Source organism: Ostrea edulis, chromosome 1 (assembly GCF_947568905.1).
Source record: "Ostrea edulis chromosome 1, xbOstEdul1.1, whole genome shotgun sequence".
In the NCBI taxonomy this organism is placed as follows: domain Eukaryota; kingdom Metazoa; phylum Mollusca; class Bivalvia; order Ostreida; family Ostreidae; genus Ostrea; species Ostrea edulis.
In genome coordinates, this window is record NC_079164.1 from 104799973 (window position 1) to 104824553 (window position 24581).

The 24581-nt window shown below is 36.7% G+C and overlaps 1 protein-coding gene across 1 annotated transcript in view; it reads right to left on the reverse strand.

Annotated features, from left to right (window-relative positions):
• Nucleotides 1-1433: 1433 nt before the first annotated feature.
• Nucleotides 1434-24581, reverse strand: part of LOC130051301 (GTP-binding protein GEM-like) — a 32087-nt gene continuing 8939 nt past the window's right edge. The window contains exons 2-4 of the mRNA XM_056153148.1: nucleotides 21600-21685; nucleotides 3665-3848; nucleotides 1434-3041 (exon numbers count right to left, since the gene is read on the reverse strand). Coding sequence (XP_056009123.1) covers nucleotides 2785-3041; nucleotides 3665-3848; nucleotides 21600-21685 — 527 coding nt within the window. The 3' untranslated portion in view covers nucleotides 1434-2784. The remainder of the gene's footprint in view (nucleotides 3042-3664; nucleotides 3849-21599; nucleotides 21686-24581) is intronic.

The following is a 24581-nucleotide window of genomic DNA, read 5'->3' on the forward strand; positions in this document are numbered from 1 at the left end:
TCTTCTTTCTTCAAAGCACTGAAACGTGGTAATATTTTCTCTAAATCTTCAACTACTGCCTTTTAATTAACGTCTTTTATACCGAATTCATCTAATAAGAAGAGCCAGCGATTGGTTGAAATAGAAGCATTTCATCGGTCGACCTCAGGTCACCAAAGTTGACACTAACGTGACCCTATACGGGATGTCTTCAGATCATAACATTATCGGAGCGGATCATAGATCTGATTGTCAGATGGAATGTAAATATTCTATCGTCCTAAGGAATGGACAGGTCGTCCCGCAAATTTCACTGTTGTTAGTGACGTTGGTCAATTTATCCCTTATTCATTTGACCTCCCATCTATTACTAGATGCGACACTTTGGATGTTGATTGATTGTATCTTGCTTTACGTTTCTCTCTCTCTCTCTCTCTCTCGAGAGAGAGAGAGAGAGAGAGAGAGAGAGAGAGAGAGAGAATTTTTCACACATTGCGATTGAGCAATGAGGGTTCTTTAGCGTGCCACACCTACTGTGACATGGGACATCCGTTTTTAAGGTCATCTCCGAAGACCTGTGACATTCACACCTGATGCGGAGCGTTTGGCGATGAAACTTTCACTACCTCTTTTAACGACTAAGGTCTGTCGCGGCCGGGATTTGAACCCCGGCCTTCCGCATGTGGGGCGAACGCTCTAACCTCTTTGCGACCGCGTCGGATTTTGGATGTTGAATGTTGTTGGTATATATACAGTATTGGACGAACAGCTACCAATATATGATTGATTGGTGTTTTACGCCGTTTTGGCAATATTTCAGCCATTTTACGACGGCGACCAATATATGAAGTTATGAAGTAGCCCATTAGTTAGATGCAGTTTGGGGAGCATTCATCACTTTTACTGTTATTCTTGGTTTTTCTTTTGATTATTTAATTGTAATATCGTATTAATTGAATATTACACCATTAAGGGATGGAAATGAAGGGTACATTATCTGACGACAACAAGCTGCTTATCTTATACAAACATCCATGTAATGAATTGGATTTTTGTTAATGCGAAGAAACACTTGTTCTTTAACTTTTGATTTGGAATAGAATTGTGGATTTTGCTACAATGGATTTAGTACTTCGTTATACTACATTTTATCCCTTATTCTAGATCCGACACTTTGGATGTTGATTGATTGTATCTTGCTTTACGTCTCTCTCTCTCATCAAAGCAGAATCAGAAGAGAAATACTAGGAGCACTACAGAAGTGAGATACTAGATTTGGGAATTAAACGCGGTCCACTTTCCAAGACAGACTGCGCATTGATACATGTATATTGTAAGGAACTTTTGAGTGCGCCGTATCACACCTTCACCGTTCTGAGTACTGCGTCTTTTATGTATCAAAGGTGTGATGCTATTGTCAAGAGAAAACGTAATCCTATATCAAAAAATCAATCCCAAGACAAAGAGCTTTATTTGATTAACTGTAAACAGAATCATATAAAACAGAAATGTATCAAATAAAAGATTCACAAAATTTCATTTGTGTTTATAGATAAAATAAACTATACAGCTTTAATTTTCACAAGTATTATGGAACGGCCATCATTATCTTAACTTGCACATAGGCATGTTATGGGTGTGTTCATCGGTGAATAGAGGATTTAAAGGAATAATACAAAAAATTGTACATAAGACAAGCATCTGAATATGGTATTCAGGTAAATAAATAAAATATATAGATTTATTGAACCAATATTAAATACACAAATTAAGTGAAAATAAATCTATATTGAATTTAAAAACAGCAGCATTGCTTTGATGTACATGTGTAAGATTTTTTTAAAGATTTTTTTTTTCTTTAAAATTTTGAAAAGTTCCACTCCCAGGGCTACTTTTTGTACTTTGATTATTTCTGGGAAAATACGATGTTTACCCTTTCCTGTCAAATGATTAAATAAACCTATCAAACTTTCGAGGTATGATAATAAAAAATCAGTGAATGTGTTTTACATGTACTATCATAATTGTCTCTTACAATAACATATATACACATTAATGCAGTAAATTCATGGAGTTTCTAGTATAAGTAGTATTTTCGGCACGTTGTTTACAAATAGGTTTGAAATATATCCAATTTTCTTGAAGAAAAAACACACTTCACGTGTTTAGTGATTTGAATTAACGCGTATAAACAGTGTATTCTTAGACGTAAATACAGTGCACTTCTTTGTAGGATAATTTAACAAAATGGACACAACTTCAATCGCATCAGTTTCAATATCAATACAACTTGTGTCGATTTTTATATAAATTAAAAACAAATGGTTCCAAAATACATGCAAACATGATGCTTAATTTTTTTTATAAACGCTGAGCATACATGTAGTTTTACATCTCCGATTAATCGGCAGTATTTCATCAAGCTTTTATTAGTAAACGTATTTCAATTAACAGTTTCTAACAGAATATTATAAAACAAACGTTAGTCGCTGACTAGCATTGGATCCTCTCTTCATCTCCAAGACGCTGAGGATGAGGAAGTAGAAGATAAAACATCCGGTGTCAATTCACCCCAACGTTAAAGGATTTTGTCGTGAAACTCACGAGCACGGTCGCTCTTCCATCATAATCTAAAGAAAGCTTCACCTGCAATCACTGCTTGGTATTGGCTACTTATAACACACATCTAGCAAAACCTCTAGCCCTCTGAAACTTTCTCTTCAAAGTAGCCATTTTTGTCTGATCCTTCCACTGGCTGTAACGTTGCTCAAATCTACATTTCTACCAATCTTTTGGATATATAAATCACAAGTCGTATAAATCACTAGATGAATGATCTTTCTGTCCCACTCGGAACAACTTGCACAAGAATGACTTGGTTTTGGAGGAGAATGATTTAGACATTTTTCTCGGAGCCAACATGGGAACTTGAAGTTCAATGGAGTTTCTTCTCAGTCGCACCTGTCGGACAATACCTACCAACAGTTCATCAACGTTGTGGTTCAACACCACGGATATCTCAACGTACTTACAATGGTAACGGTCGGACACAGCTCTGGCATCTGTGTAAAAAAAAAAAAAAAAAAACACCTGAGGCTAATATCCGAAAAACCTCTCATTTTCAAACAATATATGTATCTCTTTCACTGAATATTTACAACATGTATTACTAAAACGTTTCTTTAGAATATAATTGCATTTGAAAATCATGATGAAATATTTTATAACGCGTGCAACAGTGGGCAATTATAACCCGTGTGTACATGTATATTGCATTAAAGTTTCTTTTTAGAGAATTTAAAGCTACAGTGTAACTATCACGATACAAATGGTAAGTTTTAAATTCTCTGAATTGTAGAACTCTAATATAGCGTCATTCATTATACAATATAAGACGTATTCTCTGAAAGGTAGAACTCTAATATAGCGTCATTCATTATACAATGTAAGACGTATTCTCTGAATGGTAGAGCTCTAATATAGCGTCATTCATTATACAATGTAAGACGTATTATCTGAATGGTAGAACTCTAATACAGCGTCATTCATTATACAATGTAAGACGTATTCTCTGAATGGTAGAACTCTAATATAGCGTCATTCATTATACAATGTAAGACGTATTAGATATTTTCTTACAAACTAAATTCATCAAAAAATAAATCCAGATCATTTTGGAAGCTACCTTTTTCAGAGACCACTCTTCGCCTCTCCAGATCGGCTTTGTTAGCCACTAGTATGATGGCTTGTTTGTTTACCACTTCTTTCCTTATGAACTGAATGTTCTGAACTGCCTCGTTAAACGACTGCTCGTCATCCACGGAATACACCACTAAGATGGCGTCCACATCCGGTAAGTCTTCAATGGACTATATCAAGAAATTACAAGAAGATTAGGAAAGCATTTTTTTTTTATTATTTCATTTCAATAATTTCATAAACAATTACCATGCTTGTTTCATTCATTACGATGCTACAATAAAAATAAGCATTCGTGATAAATCTTTTTTTGAATTGAATATATCTTTAGTAAAACTTGTTTTAAGCACAGGCGAATTTGTATATGCATTTAATGTTAGCATTCTTTAATCATTTTAATCAACATCATAAATTGTTTAATCTATAACTAGCGTACTGGATGGGAAGGTCAAACATAGGACCTGTGTCGCACAATTCCTTCGCACTCTGCACTCTCTATGGACTTTGAAAAAAAGACAAGTCCACACAGCCGCCATAAATATACCAAAATCTGCTATACTGAACCATCAATCTAAAATACTATGCAATCATTCATGCACTAGTAATCACTGAAAAGGTTTGTTTTCAATTAATATGATCATCAGATAGTAGTTGTAAATAAGAACAAACCTTTTCCATAGAAATATCGAGCATATCCGAACGATTATCAAGCATATCCGAACGATTACTTTTGAAAACTAATTTAAAGATGCATTGCTTTCTACTTTGATAGATCTGGTCTGAATGGTTTCTTTTTCTCATAATGTTTCTTCTTCTCAAAATATAGTTCTATGTCTGATCACGTTTTGTTGTTTTTTTCCCCCCTCAAAATATGGTTTATAACATATCTGCACTGGAAATCATTTCTATGGACTGAAATAGAAAAAGGAATTTGTATGCACCCCTCAATTATACGATCTTTACCGTGGGGCAAGACAGAACATAATCACGGGAAAGGATTTACGAAGCATTTAATGATAGTTTCGCTCCGTGGCATTCGGATGTATTACTCAATACTATCGGCATATGGCGACTTGAAATGTCGGTGTTTCTATCTAATGAGTTTGATTTGACGGAGGTATTGCAATAGTTAATGATTCAATTAACAGTAATGAATGGTCCTGGGAGCTCACACAGTACGGGGATCGGGGAAATGAAGCGCCACAAAAGGACTTAATGAGAGACTTTATGACAGAGGAACTATTCTGGAATGCAGAATGCTGACCGGACCCCATTGCGTTGAAAGCAGGATTTTATATTAATTCTCCAATATTCAGAATATCTCCATATCTACGCAACTTTTAATGGTGGTAATTTAGGTTTTAACAATGATGGTATTTCATTTACACAACATTTCCATATACAATTAATGTTTTGTTTTATTTGTAACTAGGTACAGAATGTTGTACGTCAGCAACACTGAAAGATGGACTATTTTTGTATTCATTGGACACGTTCTTATCTTATGTGCACAAAATTAGAATATATATATAGTACACACACACACACCTGGGTTTCGCGATTCCTGTTCATGTGTCAGGATTAGTCGACCTTGAACTTCCGTTGTATATATTAGTTGTTTACGGCATGCGTTTTTCTAATTTTGTACCATAAACATTATAAAATGATCCTATTTCTGTCTTTTTACAAATCATAGCCAACCAACACTCGAGAATTCAATTAGGTATACAATCGACCGAATTTCCTTTGATTTATTTTTTTAATTTGCACACCGGTCGTTATTTTTGTGACATTTCTAGAGCTTAGAAAACCTTTACTTTTTTCACAGAATAAAACTGGTGTCATAAGGCATATTATGACGTCAAGTAAACTAACGTAGGGGGTATTCGATAAATTATTTTGAACTCCAGTGCTGCTGTTTAAAAAAAAGGAATAGGCATATAAATTGGCTTCCAGAGAAGTAGCTAGTTAAAAAATTTTCTATAGTTTACGTTCTGTGGTTTTGATCTATGGGAGACAAAAAGCCATTACTTTTTCTCCAAATGAGTGACTAACGTATTACATTATTAGTGTATACCGCACTGCTGCTACCACCAGATTTATAGTACGTAATTCAACTTCCCTAGACCCTAGCGTTAAGTGGTACAACAATAAGCAAGACACAGTAATATTGACTCCATGCCCCACACATGTTTTGAAACCGTAGAACATACCTGTTAATTTAGCACGCATGGTGCACAGCTTCCGATTCGACAAAATTAGGACAAGAATCTCTCTTTGATTGATTGTATCTTGTTTAACGTCTCTCTCGAGAATTTTTCACTCATATGGAGACCGGTAAAGGGATTCAAATTTAGGACTTTGTTCAGCGCTTACGGCCATTGAGCAGTGAGGGTTCTCTTAGTGTGACACGGGGCATCCGTTTTTAAGGTCATCTCCGAGGACCAGTGACATTCACACCTGATACGGAGCGTTTGGCGATGGAACTGACACTTCCTGTTTTAACAACTTCGGTGTTCCTGAAGGCAATCTAACAACCGAAGAACTTTAGGATTTTAGAGTTTGTTTCTCATTCTTTTAGTATGTCTTCATAGTATGATATATTCAAAACAGCAGAAGACAGAATGTGACTCCATACCCACCATGATGGTCGATTGACCGTTTATTGCAAGGTCTGTTGAATTTCATCCTCTGACTGCAAAATGTCTAAAACATACGAAATGGCAATTACCAAAGAAATTGACGAGGATGATATTGCTCCTGCGGCTGCCTTAAGTGTAATGTGCGCCAGGCGATTGGTTAACGAATTGTTCTACAACCTAATGTCGTATACTTCGCTACGCTATCTATCATTTTCTCCACAAATTGTTACAAGTAAAGCAAAGAGATTACAATTTGGATGAAATCGCAATTTGTTCTTTGATGATATCACGTGCACAGTCACAAACTTGTAAATGTAGTATAGTATTCAACAATTTTATTCTACATTTTGATACACTTATCAATGTGGTACAAAGCTAATTTTGAATGTGTTTCAATTTGGTTTTTAAATTTCGGATTGCGATTTAGTTAAAGTTGAGTCACACATCATAACTTTTAAATCAATCTCTGCTAAAGTAATGCTGCTTCAATTTAATGCACAAGTACCGACACTGATTGCTCCGTTCATAAATGCGATCTTACTCTACCGAGTAATGAAAGAATTCTTGATTCTGTTGGATCTCAAACCTGCTACTGTCCTCTCCGATCCATGTATTACCATAAAATGTCGGATTGGGGAATGTAAGCGTGGTTAAGGAGGTTCGGTGCATGTGCTGTCATAAGCGTATCTGGGAATTTTTCTCGTGAAGCATTAATTACAGCTATACTGCATGTGATACCACATCCGGGTACGAACGATCCACAAGGAAATTCTTTTATAATTCTTCATTTTACGGAAGTGATGATATCCTAAGAAACAAACATCTTGCATGTTAAGGACAAGGTTTACACAGAGCCTTATCGGCTACGGTAAATATTCCGGAAAATGAATATTCAAAATGATTTTCACTTTTCAGTATACATGTAACAAATATTTAGGAAAAGTATTATGATTAAAGATATATGGCAATGGCGGGATTTTCGCAGTAAGTCGTCGCAAAGTACGAAACGGGAACATAAAATAGGTAATTATGTCTCCCATGAGAAGAATCAGTCCAAACAGTGAAAAATAACCTAACACTGTAATGCAGTTTTGTCGAATATGTCATTTATTGAATGACAGGTAAATTGTTTTAAGTAAAATGTATAACAAACCATTAAGGGGGATAACACAAAATAGGTAATTATACAATTTTGAATAGACCACAAACTGCGATCTACTTTTCGCACCGAGTACTTAATAAAACACCCAATTCGTCAAACTGGGGGTATTTTGGATCGAAATTTGTAGACCCATTGAGCTCATTTTCGTAGCTGAAAAAAAGATAAATTTTCGCGTTTTAACGCGTAATTTTTGCGTTATAACGCGAAACGTTCACGAATTTCTGCAAAACTCTCGTAATTAAACGCGTAACCTTCGCGATATAACCCAAAACCTTTCCGTTATAAGGCGTAGATTTATGGATTGAATACGCTCAATATTAAAAAAGTAGCATGAAATAATTTGTTCATTACAATGAAGAAAAATAACGATAGACTTGTCCAGCTGTATTTTGTAACTTTGAATTATGCATATCTCTTGATATAAATGTAACATAGGAGAGGTATAAATGTAACATAGGAGAGGTATAAATGTAACATAGGAGAGGTATAAATGTAACATAGGAGAGATATAAATGTAACATGGGAGAGGTATAAATGTAACATGGGAGAGGTATAAATGTAACATAGGAGAGGTATAAATGTAACATAGGAGAGGTATAAATGTAACATAGGAGAGATATAAATGTAACATAGGAGAGGTATAAATGTAACATAGGAGAGGTATAAATGTAACATAGGAGAGGTATAAATGTAACATAGGAGAGGTATAAATGTAACATAGGAGAGGTATAAATGTAACATAGGAGAGATATAAATGTAACATAGGAGAGGTATAAATGTAACATAGGAGAGGTATAAATGTAACATAGGAGAGGTATAAATGTAACATAGGAGAGGTATGTTTAGTCAACAAAATAAGTTAGGTCCTAACTAAAAGCATATCAAATGACAAAATTGTAAAACAGTTAGTTACAAAGGTTGCTGTGAGAATTCTAGGGATTTTTTTTTCAGAGATGGCATCCAAGGGACATACACGTAACCTTTGAAAAGTGTTGATTCATCTATTATTGGCAGAAAATGACTTAGGTCACAAAGTGCTTTCTAGAGACATTCTGAGGGGTTTTTCAGGCTATCAAATGAATGAAAAGCAAATGTAGATTAAGCATAGTTTACTCAATAACAGAACATAAGTCTGAGATTTAGTGGTTGATAATCCAATAGTTCTTTGAAATTTTGTAACATTTTAAGACTTGCTTTCAATTGACGAAATTTTATACCCCCCGTATTAAAAGCTTTTGTTGGCTTAGCAACACTGGTATTAATCAATTATAAATATGAATTCTACTTCGCATTCAATAAAACTTTAATAGCATGTATGCCAGGAATTCTTAAATATGCTTGTGTAAAATATAGGCGTGTTAGCGTGCGTATATACATGTAGTTCGTTACTTTACGGTTACTTATAAATGTATAAACATTAGTCTTCGTTCATTGCACTAAGCACGGGTTCCTGTTCTACATAATTATATAGAATATTTCGCTATATAACTCAAAAGTTACGCGTTAATTCACGAAAGTTTCTCGTTATAATGCGAAAGTTACGCGTTATAACTCGAAAGTTACGCGTTAATTCGCGAAAGTTACGCGTTATAACGCAAAAAATGGGTTTTTTGTCTTCATCGCTACGAATATGAGCTCAATGGGCTTTCGTAGGTTTGATAAAATAGTAATGCACCATAAAAGTTTTTATCAGATGGAAAGAAGTATTGATTGGATTTCATCTTGAAAATAACAGAAAGATACAATTCTTAAGCAATATCATATCTTTTGTTGCTCTTAAAATATATAAATATAAGATGTTCTGTAGACTAGGAAATGTGGATGAACAGGAATACAATGTACAGAACCGATATCAAACAAAAAGTTTTATTTTGGTGTAAAATTTTGAAATATTGTAAATGTAATCTAATTATGGATGTTTTTCTTTAAGGCAGCATGAGCGGTATATTAATTCTTCAGTATTTTTATGAATTAAATCTTAAATCATATCTATAGTGATGTTCTTTCTTTTAAATTGTATACTAGAATATTTTTTGTTTGCTTGTTTGTCAAAACAATTATCATAATTAATACACATAATAAAGTTTTTTATATTCATTATAGTACGCTAGACAGACGTTATAGAGTAGAATTTATAGAATGTGCCCTGAGTGGCACAGTAGGTAATGTCTCGTTAAATTTTATGGGAGTTTAGCCAGGGCCCCATCCCTGGCAGCTGCCCTATAAATTAGTGTATTTTATTATTACTATCATTATTGTTATAGAATAGATTTTGGGAAATAATATATATATACCCCCCACCCAAACCGTAGTAATGTAGAGGCAAACAAAACCGCTACTGCTTTTATACATAAAGGAGTAATATTGTAGACTAAATCATTCTTCTCAATAAAAACAAGTGAAAGTTTAATAGAGCGCTTCAGAATAGTTTTATTAAAGTAATTTGTAAAGTAACATATACATGTACAACCGACCTTCAATATCAAGACTTTATCGTTGTATAGTACACTAACTTTTCAAGAATGACTCCATCGAAATATCAAGAAACAAAAAATCCATGTCATATATGTTTCGATTTATTGATTAAATATTGTTTAATGTCCCTTTCGAGAATAATTCACTCATATGGAGACGTCACCATTGCCGGTGAAGGGCTACAAAATTTAGGCCTATGCTCGGCGCTTATGGCCATTGAACAGGGAGAGATCTTCATCGTTCCATACCTACACGGGACCTCGGTTTTTGCGGTCTCATCCGAAAGACTGCCCCATTTAGTCGCTTCTTACGACAAGCAAGGGGGTACCGAGGACCTATTCTAACCCGGATCTCCACGGGATTGTTTCGATAAAAAGGAATATACGTTACCCAAATGCAAGGTGAAGATAACGAACAGTGATCAATCTCATAACTCCTACAAGCAATACAAAATAGATAGTTGGGCAAACACGGACCCCTGGACACACCAATCCACTCCATTGATCAAACAGGAAGACATAAGCGAACTTGGAACAGCAGTAAGTGGAGTGTAACGATAATAATGACACCAACAGGTGCGCGTTGTACTACAGTATCAGTGTACATGTAACATTGAGGAAGGTGCGCGGTGTACTACAGTATCAGTGTACATGTAACATTGAGGAAGGTGCGCGGTGTACTACAGTATCAGTGTACATGTAACATTGAGGAAGGTGCGCGGTGTACTACAGTATCAGTGTACATGTAACATTGAGGAAGGTGCGCGGTGTACTACAGTATCAGTGTACATGTAACATTGAGGAAGGTGCGCGTTGTACTACAGTATCAGTGTACATGTAACATTGAGGAAGGTGCGCGGTGTACTACAGTATCAGTGTACATGTAACATTGAGGAAGGTGCGCGTTGTACTACAGTATCAGTGTACATGTAACATTGAGGAAGGTGCGCGGTGTACTACAGTATCAGTGTACATGTAACATTGAGGAAGGTGCGCGGTGTACTACAGTATCAGTGTACATGTAACATTGAGGAAGGTGCGCGGTGTACTACAGTATCAGTGTACATGTAACATTGAGGAAGGTGCGCGGTGTACTACAGTATCAGTGTACATGTAACATTGAGGAAGGTGCGCGTTGTACTACAGTATCAGTGTACATGTAACATTGAGGAAGGTGCGCGGTGTACTACAGTATCAGTGTACATGTAACATTGAGGAAGGTGCGCGGTGTACTACAGTATCAGTGTACATGTAACATTGAGGAAGGTGCGCGGTGTACTACAGTATCAGTGTACATGTAACATTGAGGAAGGTGCGCGTTGTACTACAGTATCAGTGTACATGTAACATTGAGGAAGGTGCGCGTTGTACTACAGTATCAGTGTACATGTAACATTGAGGAAGGTGCGCGTTGTACTACAGTATCAGTGTACATGTAACATTGAGGAAGGTGCGCGTTGTACTACAGTATCAGTGTACATGTAACATTGAGGAAGGTGCGCGGTGTACTACAGTATCAGTGTACATGTAACATTGAGGAAGGTGCGCGGTGTACTACAGTATCAGTGTACATGTAACATTGAGGAAGGTGCACGGTGTACTACAGTATCAGTGTACATGTAACATTGAGGAAGGTGCGCGGTGTACTACAGTATCAGTGTACATGTAACATTGAGGAAGGTGCGCGGTGTACTACAGTATCAGTGTACATGTAACATTGAGGAAGGTGCGCGGTGTACTACAGTATCAGTGTACATGTAACATTGAGGAAGGTGCGCGGTGTACTACAGTATCAGTGTACATGTAACATTGAGGAAGGTGCGCGTTGTACTACAGTATCAGTGTACATGTAACATTGAGGAAGGTGTGCGTTGTACTACAGTATCAGTGTACATGTAACATTGAGGAAGGTGCGCGTTGTACTACAGTATCAGTGTACATGTAACATTGAGGAAGGTGCGCGGTGTACTACAGTATCAGTGTACATGTAACATTGAGGAAGGTGCGCGTTGTACTACAGTATCAGTGTACATGTAACATTGAGGAAGGTGCGCGTTGTACTACAGTATCAGTGTACATGTAACATTGAGGAAGGTGCGCGGTGTACTACAGTATCAGTGTACATGTAACATTGAGGAAGGTGCGCGTTGTACTACAGTATCAGTGTACATGTAACATTGAGGAAGGTGCGCGTTGTACTACAGTATCAGTGTACATGTAACATTGAGGAAGGTGCGCGTTGTACTACAGTATCAGTGTACATGTAACATTGAGGAAGGTGCGCGTTGTACTACAGTATCAGTGTACATGTAACATTGAGGAAGGTGCGCGTTGTACTACAGTATCAGTGTACATGTAACATTGAGGAAGGTGCGCGTTGTACTACAGTATCAGTGTACATGTAACATTGAGGAAGGTGCGCGGTGTACTACAGTATCAGTGTACATGTAACATTGAGGAAGGTGCGCGGTGTACTACAGTATCAGTGTACATGTAACATTGAGGAAGGTGCGCGGTGTACTACAGTATCAGTGTACATGTAACATTGAGGAAGGTGCGCGGTGTACTACAGTATCAGTGTACATGTAACATTGAGGAAGGTGCGCGTTGTACTACAGTATCAGTGTACATGTAACATTGAGGAAGGTGCGCGTTGTACTACAGTATCAGTGTACATGTAACATTGAGGAAGGTGCGCGTTGTACTACAGTATCAGTGTACATGTAACATTGAGGAAGGTGCGCGTTGTACTACAGTATCAGTGTACATGTAACATTGAGGAAGGTGCGCGGTGTACTACAGTATCAGTGTACATGTAACATTGAGGAAGGTGCGCGGTGTACTACAGTATCAGTGTACATGTAACATTGAGGAAGGTGCGCGTTGTACTACAGTATCAGTGTACATGTAACATTGAGGAAGGTGCGCGGTGTACTACAGTATCAGTGTACATGTAACATTGAGGAAGGTGCGCGTTGTACTACAGTATCAGTGTACATGTAACATTGAGGAAGGTGCGCGTTGTACTACAGTATCAGTGTACATGTAACATTGAGGAAGGTGCGCGTTGTACTACAGTATCAGTGTACATGTAACATTGAGGAAGGTGCGCGTTGTACTACAGTATCAGTGTACATGTAACATTGAGGAAGGTGCGCGTTGTACTACAGTATCAGTGTACATGTAACATTGAGGAAGGTGCGCGGTGTACTACAGTATCAGTGTACATGTAACATTGAGGAAGGTGCGCGGTGTACTACAGTATCAGTGTACATGTAACATTGAGGAAGGTGCGCGGTGTACTACAGTATCAGTGTACATGTAACATTGAGGAAGGTGCGCGGTGTACTACAGTATCAGTGTACATGTAACATTGAGGAAGGTGCGCGGTGTACTACAGTATCAGTGTACATGTAACATTGAGGAAGGTGCGCGGTGTACTACAGTATCAGTGTACATGTAACATTGAGGAAGGTGCGCGGTGTACTACAGTATCAGTGTACATGTAACATTGAGGAAGGTGCGCGGTGTACTACAGTATCAGTGTACATGTAACATTGAGGAAGGTGCGCGTTGTACTACAGTATCAGTGTACATGTAACATTGAGGAAGGTGCGCGTTGTACTACAGTATCAGTGTACATGTAACATTGAGGAAGGTGCGCGGTGTACTACAGTATCAGTGTACATGTAACATTGAGGAAGGTGCGCGTTGTACTACAGTATCAGTGTACATGTAACATTGAGGAAGGTGCGCGTTGTACTACAGTATCAGTGTACATGTAACATTGAGGAAGGTGCGCGTTGTACTACAGTATCAGTGTACATGTAACATTGAGGAAGGTGCGCGGTGTACTACAGTATCAGTGTACATGTAACATTGAGGAAGGTGCGCGGTGTACTACAGTATCAGTGTACATGTAACATTGAGGAAGGTGCGCGGTGTACTACAGTATCAGTGTACATGTAACATTGAGGAAGGTGCGCGGTGTACTACAGTATCAGTGTACATGTAACATTGAGGAAGGTGCGCGGTGTACTACAGTATCAGTGTACATGTAACATTGAGGAAGGTGCGCGGTGTACTACAGTATCAGTGTACATGTAACATTGAGGAAGGTGCGCGTTGTACTACAGTATCAGTGTACATGTAACATTGAGGAAGGTGCGCGTTGTACTACAGTATCAGTGTACATGTAACATTGAGGAAGGTGCGCGTTGTACTACAGTATCAGTGTACATGTAACATTGAGGAAGGTGCGCGTTGTACTACAGTATCAGTGTACATGTAACATTGAGGAAGGTGCGCGGTGTACTACAGTATCAGTGTACATGTAACATTGAGGAAGGTGCGCGGTGTACTACAGTATCAGTGTACATGTAACATTGAGGAAGGTGCGCGGTGTACTACAGTATCAGTGTACATGTAACATTGAGGAAGGTGCGCGGTGTACTACAGTATCAGTGTACATGTAACATTGAGGAAGGTGCGCGGTGTACTACAGTATCAGTGTACATGTAACATTGAGGAAGGTGCGCGGTGTACTACAGTATCAGTGTACATGTAACATTGAGGAAGGTGCGCGGTGTACTACAGTATCAGTGTACATGTAACATTGAGGAAGGTGCGCGGTGTACTACAGTATCAGTGTACATGTAACATTGAGGAAGGTGCGCGTTGTACTACAGTATCAGTGTACATGTAACATTGAGGAAGGTGCGCGTTGTACTACAGTATCAGTGTACATGTAACATTGAGGAAGGTGCGCGTTGTACTACAGTATCAGTGTACATGTAACATTGAGGAAGGTGCGCGTTGTACTACAGTATCAGTGTACATGTAACATTGAGGAATTATTTTGGAAGAATTTTAGCAACGAGTACTCGACTAACATTCGACTAGAGTTTCCGAGTAGTCGATTAATAAATCAAATAAACTCGACATCCACTAAATATGCCTCATATGAATATGAAGTATCTACTCTACTTTAAAATTAAGAATTTCATCGAACTGGAAATCAACAGGACCATTGTATACATCAATTGGGTCTAGTTCTTTGGATAGTGAATCGTACTGACGTTGTATATCAGTCATTCCTATACAAATATGCATCGTAATAAACATTTATAACGTGCATCTCTTCATGTGTAAATCTCATTCATAATTTATAAAATATTTCATATTTTGTTTCAAGCTGGTTTAAAACCTCGTTAACTATTTATTTACCAAGTAAATAATAAAATATATGTATAAATTCAGTCGGATTATGTTTTTTCATCTTTCCATTTGAAAGCTGACCACAGTAGATGGAGCGTTTAGTGATGTATGATAATTAGAAATGCTTTGTCCCCTTTCTCTCCTCCTTCCTTCTCCACATCTTTAGTTTTGCAAGATTCAAAATACACGATTATATATTGGCATGCACTATAAAACAAACTGTTTTCCCCAACAAACGGCTGCATTAAGATAAGACGGGCTCCCGATTGATTTCTGTTCACACAATAATCTACCGATATGCAAAAATATGTAGGATGATAGAGAGGTGTTTTTCGTGCCAGGTAATCGCTTTGTCACCGGCAACATCGCGATAAGATTCAAATAGGTAACCGTATCACCACTGTTGTAATGTAAGTCAGTCACGTGAACATTACAACAGAGGTCGCCCTTAATATTGCTTGCACAGTTCGAATCACATTGTTTGAGAGGAGAACAAAATGATTGATAGTCAATTTTATATCTCAATTTATGTGTTTAGAAAGTCGAGGTCAATTTTTTCCTATGCTTACCTACCTCAGACAAAAATGACTGTACAACCTGATTATCTTACGTGAGTTTCTGACGACACACGGCAACTGGCAGCTCTGTACAATGTAAACAACGTGACTACAAGATGTTTTGCATCACATCAAAAATAGCATCTCAGCAGTTGATTATTCAAATTGCATTTCGTAGATTGACTGTATGCTGTTGTATGCCGAGTAGGCGATATTTCGGCCATAAAATTAAAGTTTTCCCTTAAACAAGGTGTTATTTAAATACCTTCTCCAACCATCATTATTCGTGTAGATGATATATTTTGTTTTTAACTTTGTAATGAACCTGTTATTCGGGACGATTGAGATATATGTGTCGGGGATTGATGCTTTGTGTGAATATCTATACACAAAACGATACTAAATAGTATTCATATGTAATTGTGTTTAACTTTAAAGTGGAATATCATTTTTATCTTGCAGTGGCCTATTTTACTACCCCAAATTGTTATTCTTATATCCACAGCACCATGCACTTACAATTTGGAAAGCATATAGACTCTTAACTAAATGTATTGTCAGTGGCTTGGTCCGTTTTCAAATATTGTCGGTTCTTGTGAATAAGAAGTCACCAGAGAATATAGTTTCGATATTGCATCTGATTATCACTATAGTCATGGACTCGAGGAAACACTGAGCTGGTCATGATGTGCACGTTGTACTTACATTATGGTTGAGCTTTAATGCAACAAGGATTTCTATTTATGGTTATCGGGTCCAAGTAAGGGCCAAAATGGTGGAATTCAGATCAGTTGTTTTTTTCTCGGAACTCCTACAAATTCGGGTTTAAGATTTAAACTGTGGAATAATGCATGTGTTTAGTCTGTGAATGTACAAAAAGGTTTGAAATGCACCAACGACCTCATTAAATCCGCTTCTATACCAGTACAGTGTTTGAAAAGCGACATCTTGAGGTCCAATTTTAATCCTGAAGCATTAATTGACCTACTGGAAAAACAAATCGCTAATGAAATCTCTACTTCCTACAGGGGAAAAAACCATCCTAATGGATAGGAATTAAAATTTCCTAAAAGGAAATTATCCTGTCAACAGAATTTTCCTCCAAGGTGATCATCTCACATTTCAAGTAAGATTCTTTAATGACAAATGATCGCCAAAGATCAGGCAGACCACGCTTGACGTCAGCAGTACAGGATCACTTCATTCGATTGTGTCATCTTTGTCCACGTTTCACAACAGCATCTGCTATTCCCAAGATACGCAGACTATCAGACCAAACCGTTCGCGACTACGAGATGCTAGGATTAGAGCGAAAAGACCAGTTCGTGGCATTGTTCCGACTCGCTGAAGCCGACTTCAATGTTCTCACACAGAGCCACAGCAAACATTATTGCATATGCCTGACGGAAGAGACGTTTTGTGGAAAACTGCAGCCTAGGGTTAAGAGGTTTGGCGGTGGTAGTGTTATGATGTGGGCAACGATATCAGAACCGCTTTGGTTCATATGCAAGGGACTTTGACGACGCAACGGTATATTGATGAAGCCGTACATCCGTGTGTGTTTCTAATAATGCAGCATCTCGGAGTCGTATTTCAACACGCAATACAACTACATATCACCGTCTGACATTTGATATCCTGTAAATAAACAATATCATGGTTCTCCTTGACCACCCAAATCACCAGATTGGAACTTCACGCAACGAATTAAATAGACGCATCCAACAAAGACAACCGCAGCCTCATATTCTGTAACAGCTGGTCCAAGGTCTACAGTTAGAGTGGAACAACATGCCTAGAACGTTTTTCGGAGACTTCATGGTGTCCATGGGAAGACACTGTCAGTTGTAAGCGTGTGAGGCTATATTGATCTTCGATGACCTTGAACTGTTCATGACTCAAAATTCTGTGGTGGTAGTGACACCAGAATTGTTAATTATTCATGATACTTATTTGTAATGTTATCTAAATTCAATTGTAAATTTGCTTAATCTGGTGAAGTTAGATTATTTGGTATGGAGATGTGATTTCATGACGTCACGGCATGGTAGTCAGGCCATCAAAGGAATGTTTTAAAAAAATCGTTGAATTATGTCCGTTATCGAACTGTTGCGAGGTGTTTACAACTTCTGAAGCGACGGATGAGAAGGAAAATCATTTCTAAGCTTAACCGTGCAGGAGAATAGGTTAGCCCTGGCAAATTTATTAATAAAATCAGGCCCGAATCGAGGAGGGGGTCAACATATAGATGCACAGCTGGTGTATTTGTATGTATAGAGATGGAGCATTTTTCCGATTTCTATGTATTCATTGATTAATATTCAGATACATGTGAATAAATCAATCTCTTTATGTTCTCTTCGTGTCTTAATGCGTCTCTAAAGTTTTGCGATATGTTTCTTATTGATTAGTGTATTAATTCAAGCTGAATCGAAATTATGTTTTTGCATCGATTTCCAAGGTCGCATTTAATTTTTTGGCTATTCTGTCATTCCATATAACTAGTGTATTGATAAGCTAGCAGTTGCGAAGGCATCGGGACCAACATCATATGTCACGTTTCAAAATTGTCATACTTTAAATCCTAGTTTGGGAATGATGTGAGCAAGCTTGAATCTACAAGAGGATGCTTGCGTACATGTATATTATTTTACATAGTTTACCCTAGGTATTTCAAAGAGTTTCTCAAAAATCCCTTCTTATGATCCCGTCCCGGTTCCAGGACTCTTTTTGTGTACAAACTACATGAGGATATTCAAATTTCAAATGGAGAAATTCCTGTTCTTAAGAAAAAAATATTTTTCCACATTATTTTGACATCCTACATCGTTGATAGGAAGGTCTGTATATTCTTGTATAAATCTTTAAACTTTTGTGTTGTGGACCTACAACAATTCTTTGAAATTGTTCAATTTAAACAAAAATACATACCGCTACATGTATAAAATATTTGGAGTCGGGGCATCGTTTGCCTGGTCGGTCGAAAAAGAAAGAAAGGGACAATATTTTAATTCAGGCGTAAATGATAATTGATTATCTTTTTTAATTATAAAACTTTTCACATATACAAATCCTTGATGTAGTTTACGTGAGCAAGCAACATCAAATTAATGAGGATGATAATACGATTACCTTTACTTGGGCCACGTCTGCTCTCAAGACACTATATATAAAATACAGTACGTTCACACTGTTAGAAATGTTAGAATTACATTGTGATAAGATACAACCATCGGGGATATTAACTTGTGCATAGTGAAAATGACTTTTAAAAATACTGTCGCCTTCGGTATCAACATGCTAATCAATTTCAGAAATACATGTAAGGAACTACTGAACTCTCGTAGAGTTGTTTCTATGTGTGCATTATTCATTACCAGGATGCTTTAGGAAGCACGGAGGAAATCAACACAGTTCAATCATAGTCTTTACAATGCGATAATTGAATATTTTATCTTTAAACACGCTTTACCAGAGTTTCGATAACTGTCTATTTCAGAAATCAATACATAATTTGTGCATATGGTTCCTCTATTGCAACAGCCATACTTTCTTAAGATATGTATTATAGACAGTGTTAGCGTAATCTGTCCCGCCAAATAAAAAACCACTACAGTGTATATTAGTATACTACTGTTAACAATGGTATAAAAGTTTCTACAATAGTTAAACCAAGTATCAAAGTTTTCACGGCAGCAAATCAAAGTTTTTATAATAGTAAAACAAAGTTTATATGATAGTAAATCAAAGGTTTTTTTATAGTACATGTAGTTGATTGATTGTATATTGTTTAACGTCCCTTTCGACAATCTTTCACTCATATGGAGACGTCACCATTGCCGGTGAAGGGCTGCAAAAATTTTGGCCTATGTTCGGCGCTTATGGCCTTTGAGCAGGGAGGGATCTATATCGTGCCACACCTGCTGTGACACGGGGCCTCGGTTTTTGCGGTCTCATCCGAAGGACCGCCCCATTTAGTCGCCTCTCACGACAAGCAAGTGATACTGAGGACCTATTGTAACCCGGATCCCCATGGGGTTTGTAAATCAAAGTTATTATAATAGTAAATCAAAGGTGTTACTATGGAGAGCTACATAGTTTACTATAGTATTGTTTTGGAGGGTCATTTTAGAAGCTCATGATCGCCAGTTTTTCCGTCGTTTTTATGTTAACACACAAGTCTCGTTACTTCTCGTGAACTCTCGAAAATGGCAAAAGTATGTGATCTCCAAATATCACCAATGAACAAAAGTGACAAATTCAAGGTGATGGAGCATGTTTAATTTTTTCTTAGAAAGGCATTTGAGCGATACATTTCAATTTTGTTATGCGCTTTTACTTTTTTCTTTAATGTAACAGACTAGCTATTGTTATCAATATTATACAGGAAACTCATACCCATAGTGACCGATTTTTATCACAAAGCAGTTATTGACATATAAACTGTAGTCTAACAAAATCTGTCAAACCTCTTGGACGAAAAGCCCACTGACGACTGCTAACAAACAATTGAAAACGGGATGTATTTCAGGATAATGGAAATACATACACCGGTAATTGCTTTTTATTTAAGGATGAATACACACCAAAGAAATCTGACAAAAATGGAAAGTTGAGGATGTGTACAATCATATAGAAAATGTCCAGATTTACCTTATCTAGTAAAAATAAGTATAAAAAATTTAGTTTTAGTAGAAAGTATTTTGCTACACTCAAAATACAGATTAGCAGTCGACCTGTTAACCTACTGAGCTACATGTACATTTGTACCTGGCTAGGCGATTAGATCTAAATAGTATTCCTGACTTAAGAAATGAATAATTCTTTTCTTGATACAGGTATCAGAGGGAAAATTGGACGAGGGACGTCATCAATGCGCATAGCGCGTTGATCAAAAAAAGTTTTCCGTCCAATTTCCCCTACGATACTGCCATCAAGAAAAGAATTATAAGATTCTCTTCTTATCAATTAATTATCTATCAAATATTTTAAAACATTGAGTTTAAAAAATAAAACACGGATATTTTTTTTCAAATTCATACGACGTATCAATACATAAAGTCAAAATCAGGTTTTCAGCCAATCAAAATCGCCGAAACTTCATCAAGAAATTAAATATTAGATAATATTTATGCCCCCCTTCAAAGAAGAGGGGCATATTGGTTTGCACCTGTCGGTCGGTCGGTAGACCACATGTTGTCCGCTCAATATCTTGAGAACCATTCACTTGATCGTAATGATATTTCATATGTGGGTTGGTTATGAGAAGAAGAGGACCCCTATTGTTTTTCAGATCAAAAGGTCAAGGGTCAATCTACTCTGGACATAGGAATATACTGTCCGCTCAATATCTTGAGAACCCTTTGCTTGACAGACATCAAACTTCGTATACTGGTACATCTTCAGGAGAAGATGACCCCTATTGAGTGTCAGATCACATGGTCAAAGTCAATTTTGCACTATGGGGGGCATATGTGTTTTACAAACATCTCTTGTTGTATTTTCATTCATATTTCAAAATGAAGTAAGCCATTATGAGCTTGTGTTATTCTTCCTTAACTGAAGTTTTGTACTCAAATATTCCCACACGATCGTGCGTTTAATACCTTTAAATAGAGACATAGTATACGAAACTGTGCAATTTGTTATACTTATCGGTTGTTGTGTAAATCGCCTTGGAAACCGTATTTAATTTTGTATTGCAGCACACTCGTCGGATGACGTAGAGTAGGTGTAAATATTTCACCTAGATCTAGATCTAATTATCAGGTGAACTTTGAAGACCCTTTGGTATTTACTTTGATTTGAATTATAAGGATTTGATTAACTGCTTTTAGTTGGGGGTTCGTTTTTGCTACATGACACTCACCTTTAGATCGGGTACTTCAATTATTCTGATATGGGATTCTTCCTCATCTAATTTCACAGGGACCGTGGTTTCCTCGCTGTCAGCATCTGTAAAGAATCCGGTCGACAAATGAAACAACACCCTGATCAGTTTAAAGTATACTGTTTATTATTGTAAGAAATGTACGTGTTTTTGAAAAGAACACAAAACTTGCAACAAATTCACAGAAACAAGTTATTTTACAACTGTCCAATAATTGTTGTAATCATAATTCGCACAAATGTGTGATACCTGTTCAATATTTAAATACCGGAAAGTTTGCCCGTCTGCGGCCTTCCCATGGTTAAAATGGACTGAGCTTGCGATGTCTACGTATGTGTACGTACACGCAAGAAAAGTGAGCATAATTTCCGATGATCAATTTTCGAAAACATTGTTAAAGACTACCGAGCTGCAGGCAAACACGTATTGAAGACTTTTGATTTTTATTTTTTCTAAAAATCATTTGATGTTAAAATTTTGAATATTGTTTAACGTCCCTCTCCAGAATATTTCACTCATATGGAGACATCACCACTGCCGGTGAATAAGAATATATCGATATTAGACCTAAGTCGTGGCGCTTCTGCAAGTTGCAAATAAATCGAAGGTTGAACAGTTCAACAGATACCAATGTCCTTCTCATTACATACACAAACATGTTTATTTGTTTGATTCTAGTCATATATTAGAATCGTGAATGATGCTTCGGACATCTGGTCGTATTGGAGAAAGCAGAATGTGAAATAAAACAAATTGTCAGATACATGTAGAATATTCTTCATTTTTTATGAAAAATTTCAAAGCTAAACATTCCACTACATGCATGATCTAAAAGTAAGAACCCGAAACTCGGTACAATTACTTAGACTATCAACGGGGACTCGGACACTACCTGTAACGATTTTAAAGTGAAGTCAAAATCGGAAGGTTTGTATATTGTTTTATCTGAAACTGAAAAGATAAAGAAAAAATCAAGAAAATAATGATCATGTTGTGAATGTAAATCACTGCCATTTCTATGAAAATTGAACATAGATCTAGAGTAGTGTTTGAAACTAGACATCGCTATACATACGTGAAGGTAAGCGAATACCTTCCACAACACGTCCCCTATAAATTCAAATGGTTCTGGGAATTCCATAAACAGCAGCAGTTGATTTACAATGTATACTAAATTTGAAGAAAAAAAACACCTTGTACATAAAAAATGAAATTCAATGTCAAAATCATATAAAAAAGGATACCATTTTTTTTTTATAAATCGAGAATCGCAACTAGCAGTGAATATGAACGTGGAATTGGAAGGGTTCCTACCTCCCTTTCTTTACGTTCTGCTGTACTTATTCAATGTCGATCTACTAATAATACTTTTATCAGCAATAGACAAAGTCCACAGACATCACGTTCAAGAATCCATGTAGTAACTGGTGAATAATATGAGACGCAAACGCCACCGGCCATTCATTACATACAGATCTACAGTGGGTCTGTGTTAATTACAATTATTGGGAAATAGAAGGGTCTCAACGTCAAATACATGGAGCTTAGTTCAGGGGAAGTTATGACGTATGTCGAAGTGTTAACAGAAATAATGAGTATTCATTTAGATTTACAGGTATATTAGTGCAATAGTTGATTACATGGAAACTTTAATCATTGGTGAGAAAGAGTCTCTATCCATCTTGTGCAAAACTTTTACTGACATTAATCGCATTCTAGATGTGTCGCTCTATAAACTATACTTTTATCTCGAAACGCATTCACGACCAAAATGAAGAGAATTCTAATCTTTGCGTACTCTCAGTAAAATTTTCATGGAGATACGCAAAAGGTACTAAAAATAAATGTATTACCAAACAAAATGTCGAAATTCTTACACGAAATATTAATTTATTTGATATTTATTCATCATTTCCATACAAAACATTTGCAATTGGCATTTACAGTGTATCTTGCCAGTTCATTTTTGAAAGCGTTGATTTAGAAAGTCATATTTTCAGTTAATCTTGCCAGTTCATTTAAGCGTTGATTTGGAAGGTCTTATTTTCAGTCAATGTTGACTGGATAGTAATGCTATTTTGAATTATAAGGACTCGGTTTCCTTTTGATTATGAACGTCAAGCTACTGAGGGGAAATTTTGAAAACTATAAAAATTACAAAATCCTAAACAAGCGGATAACGGGAAAGAAAAGCATTTCTAAAAAAAAAACTGGATCTCTTAGTTCAAAATTGGTTAAAAATTGCTCTGTAAATGTTTAAACACTATAATCATGTCTTCATTTTTTTTTCTTAACGAATTTGGGGAATAATTTTAATTTGATAAAACAAATTTACTCCCATCGTGATAATTATGTGTACTCACTATGCTTACTTTATTTCTGTGTGATATTGTACGACACATGTGTATCTGTTGAAATGAATTTTACTTCATTGTGTATAAAATAAAAAAGAGTTTGTTATATTTACAACGCAACAAAAGCCACCAAAATTACCAGTGCATTTGTTTAAGTAATAGAATTCGAAAATACTTCAACATTTCAAAATTCCAAGAAAGTATTGTTGCATTTTTAAACTGCAAAATATATTTTCTGTCCAATTGGCAAAAGCCCCATTTGCAGCCAATTCTAACAAACTACCGTTCGCATCAACAACAGGCTGTATATGTCTTGCATAACACGCATCAGCGAGTCACTTAGAATTTTTAATAAATCAAACTTTATTCCTAACATCGGGTTTTTGAAACTTGTTTCGCATATTCTATGGTCGTTATAATGATCTAGTTTGCCCATATAACATATCATTAGATCAAATGCTGTTTCACATTTCATACCGATTGTTAGGCTGTTCTTGGCACACTGATTTTGCTACGAATTACTCCGTTTAACTGATCAGGATATAGGGTTCACAGCGGGTGTGACCGGTCGACAGGGGATGCTTACTCTTTCTAGGCACCTGATCCC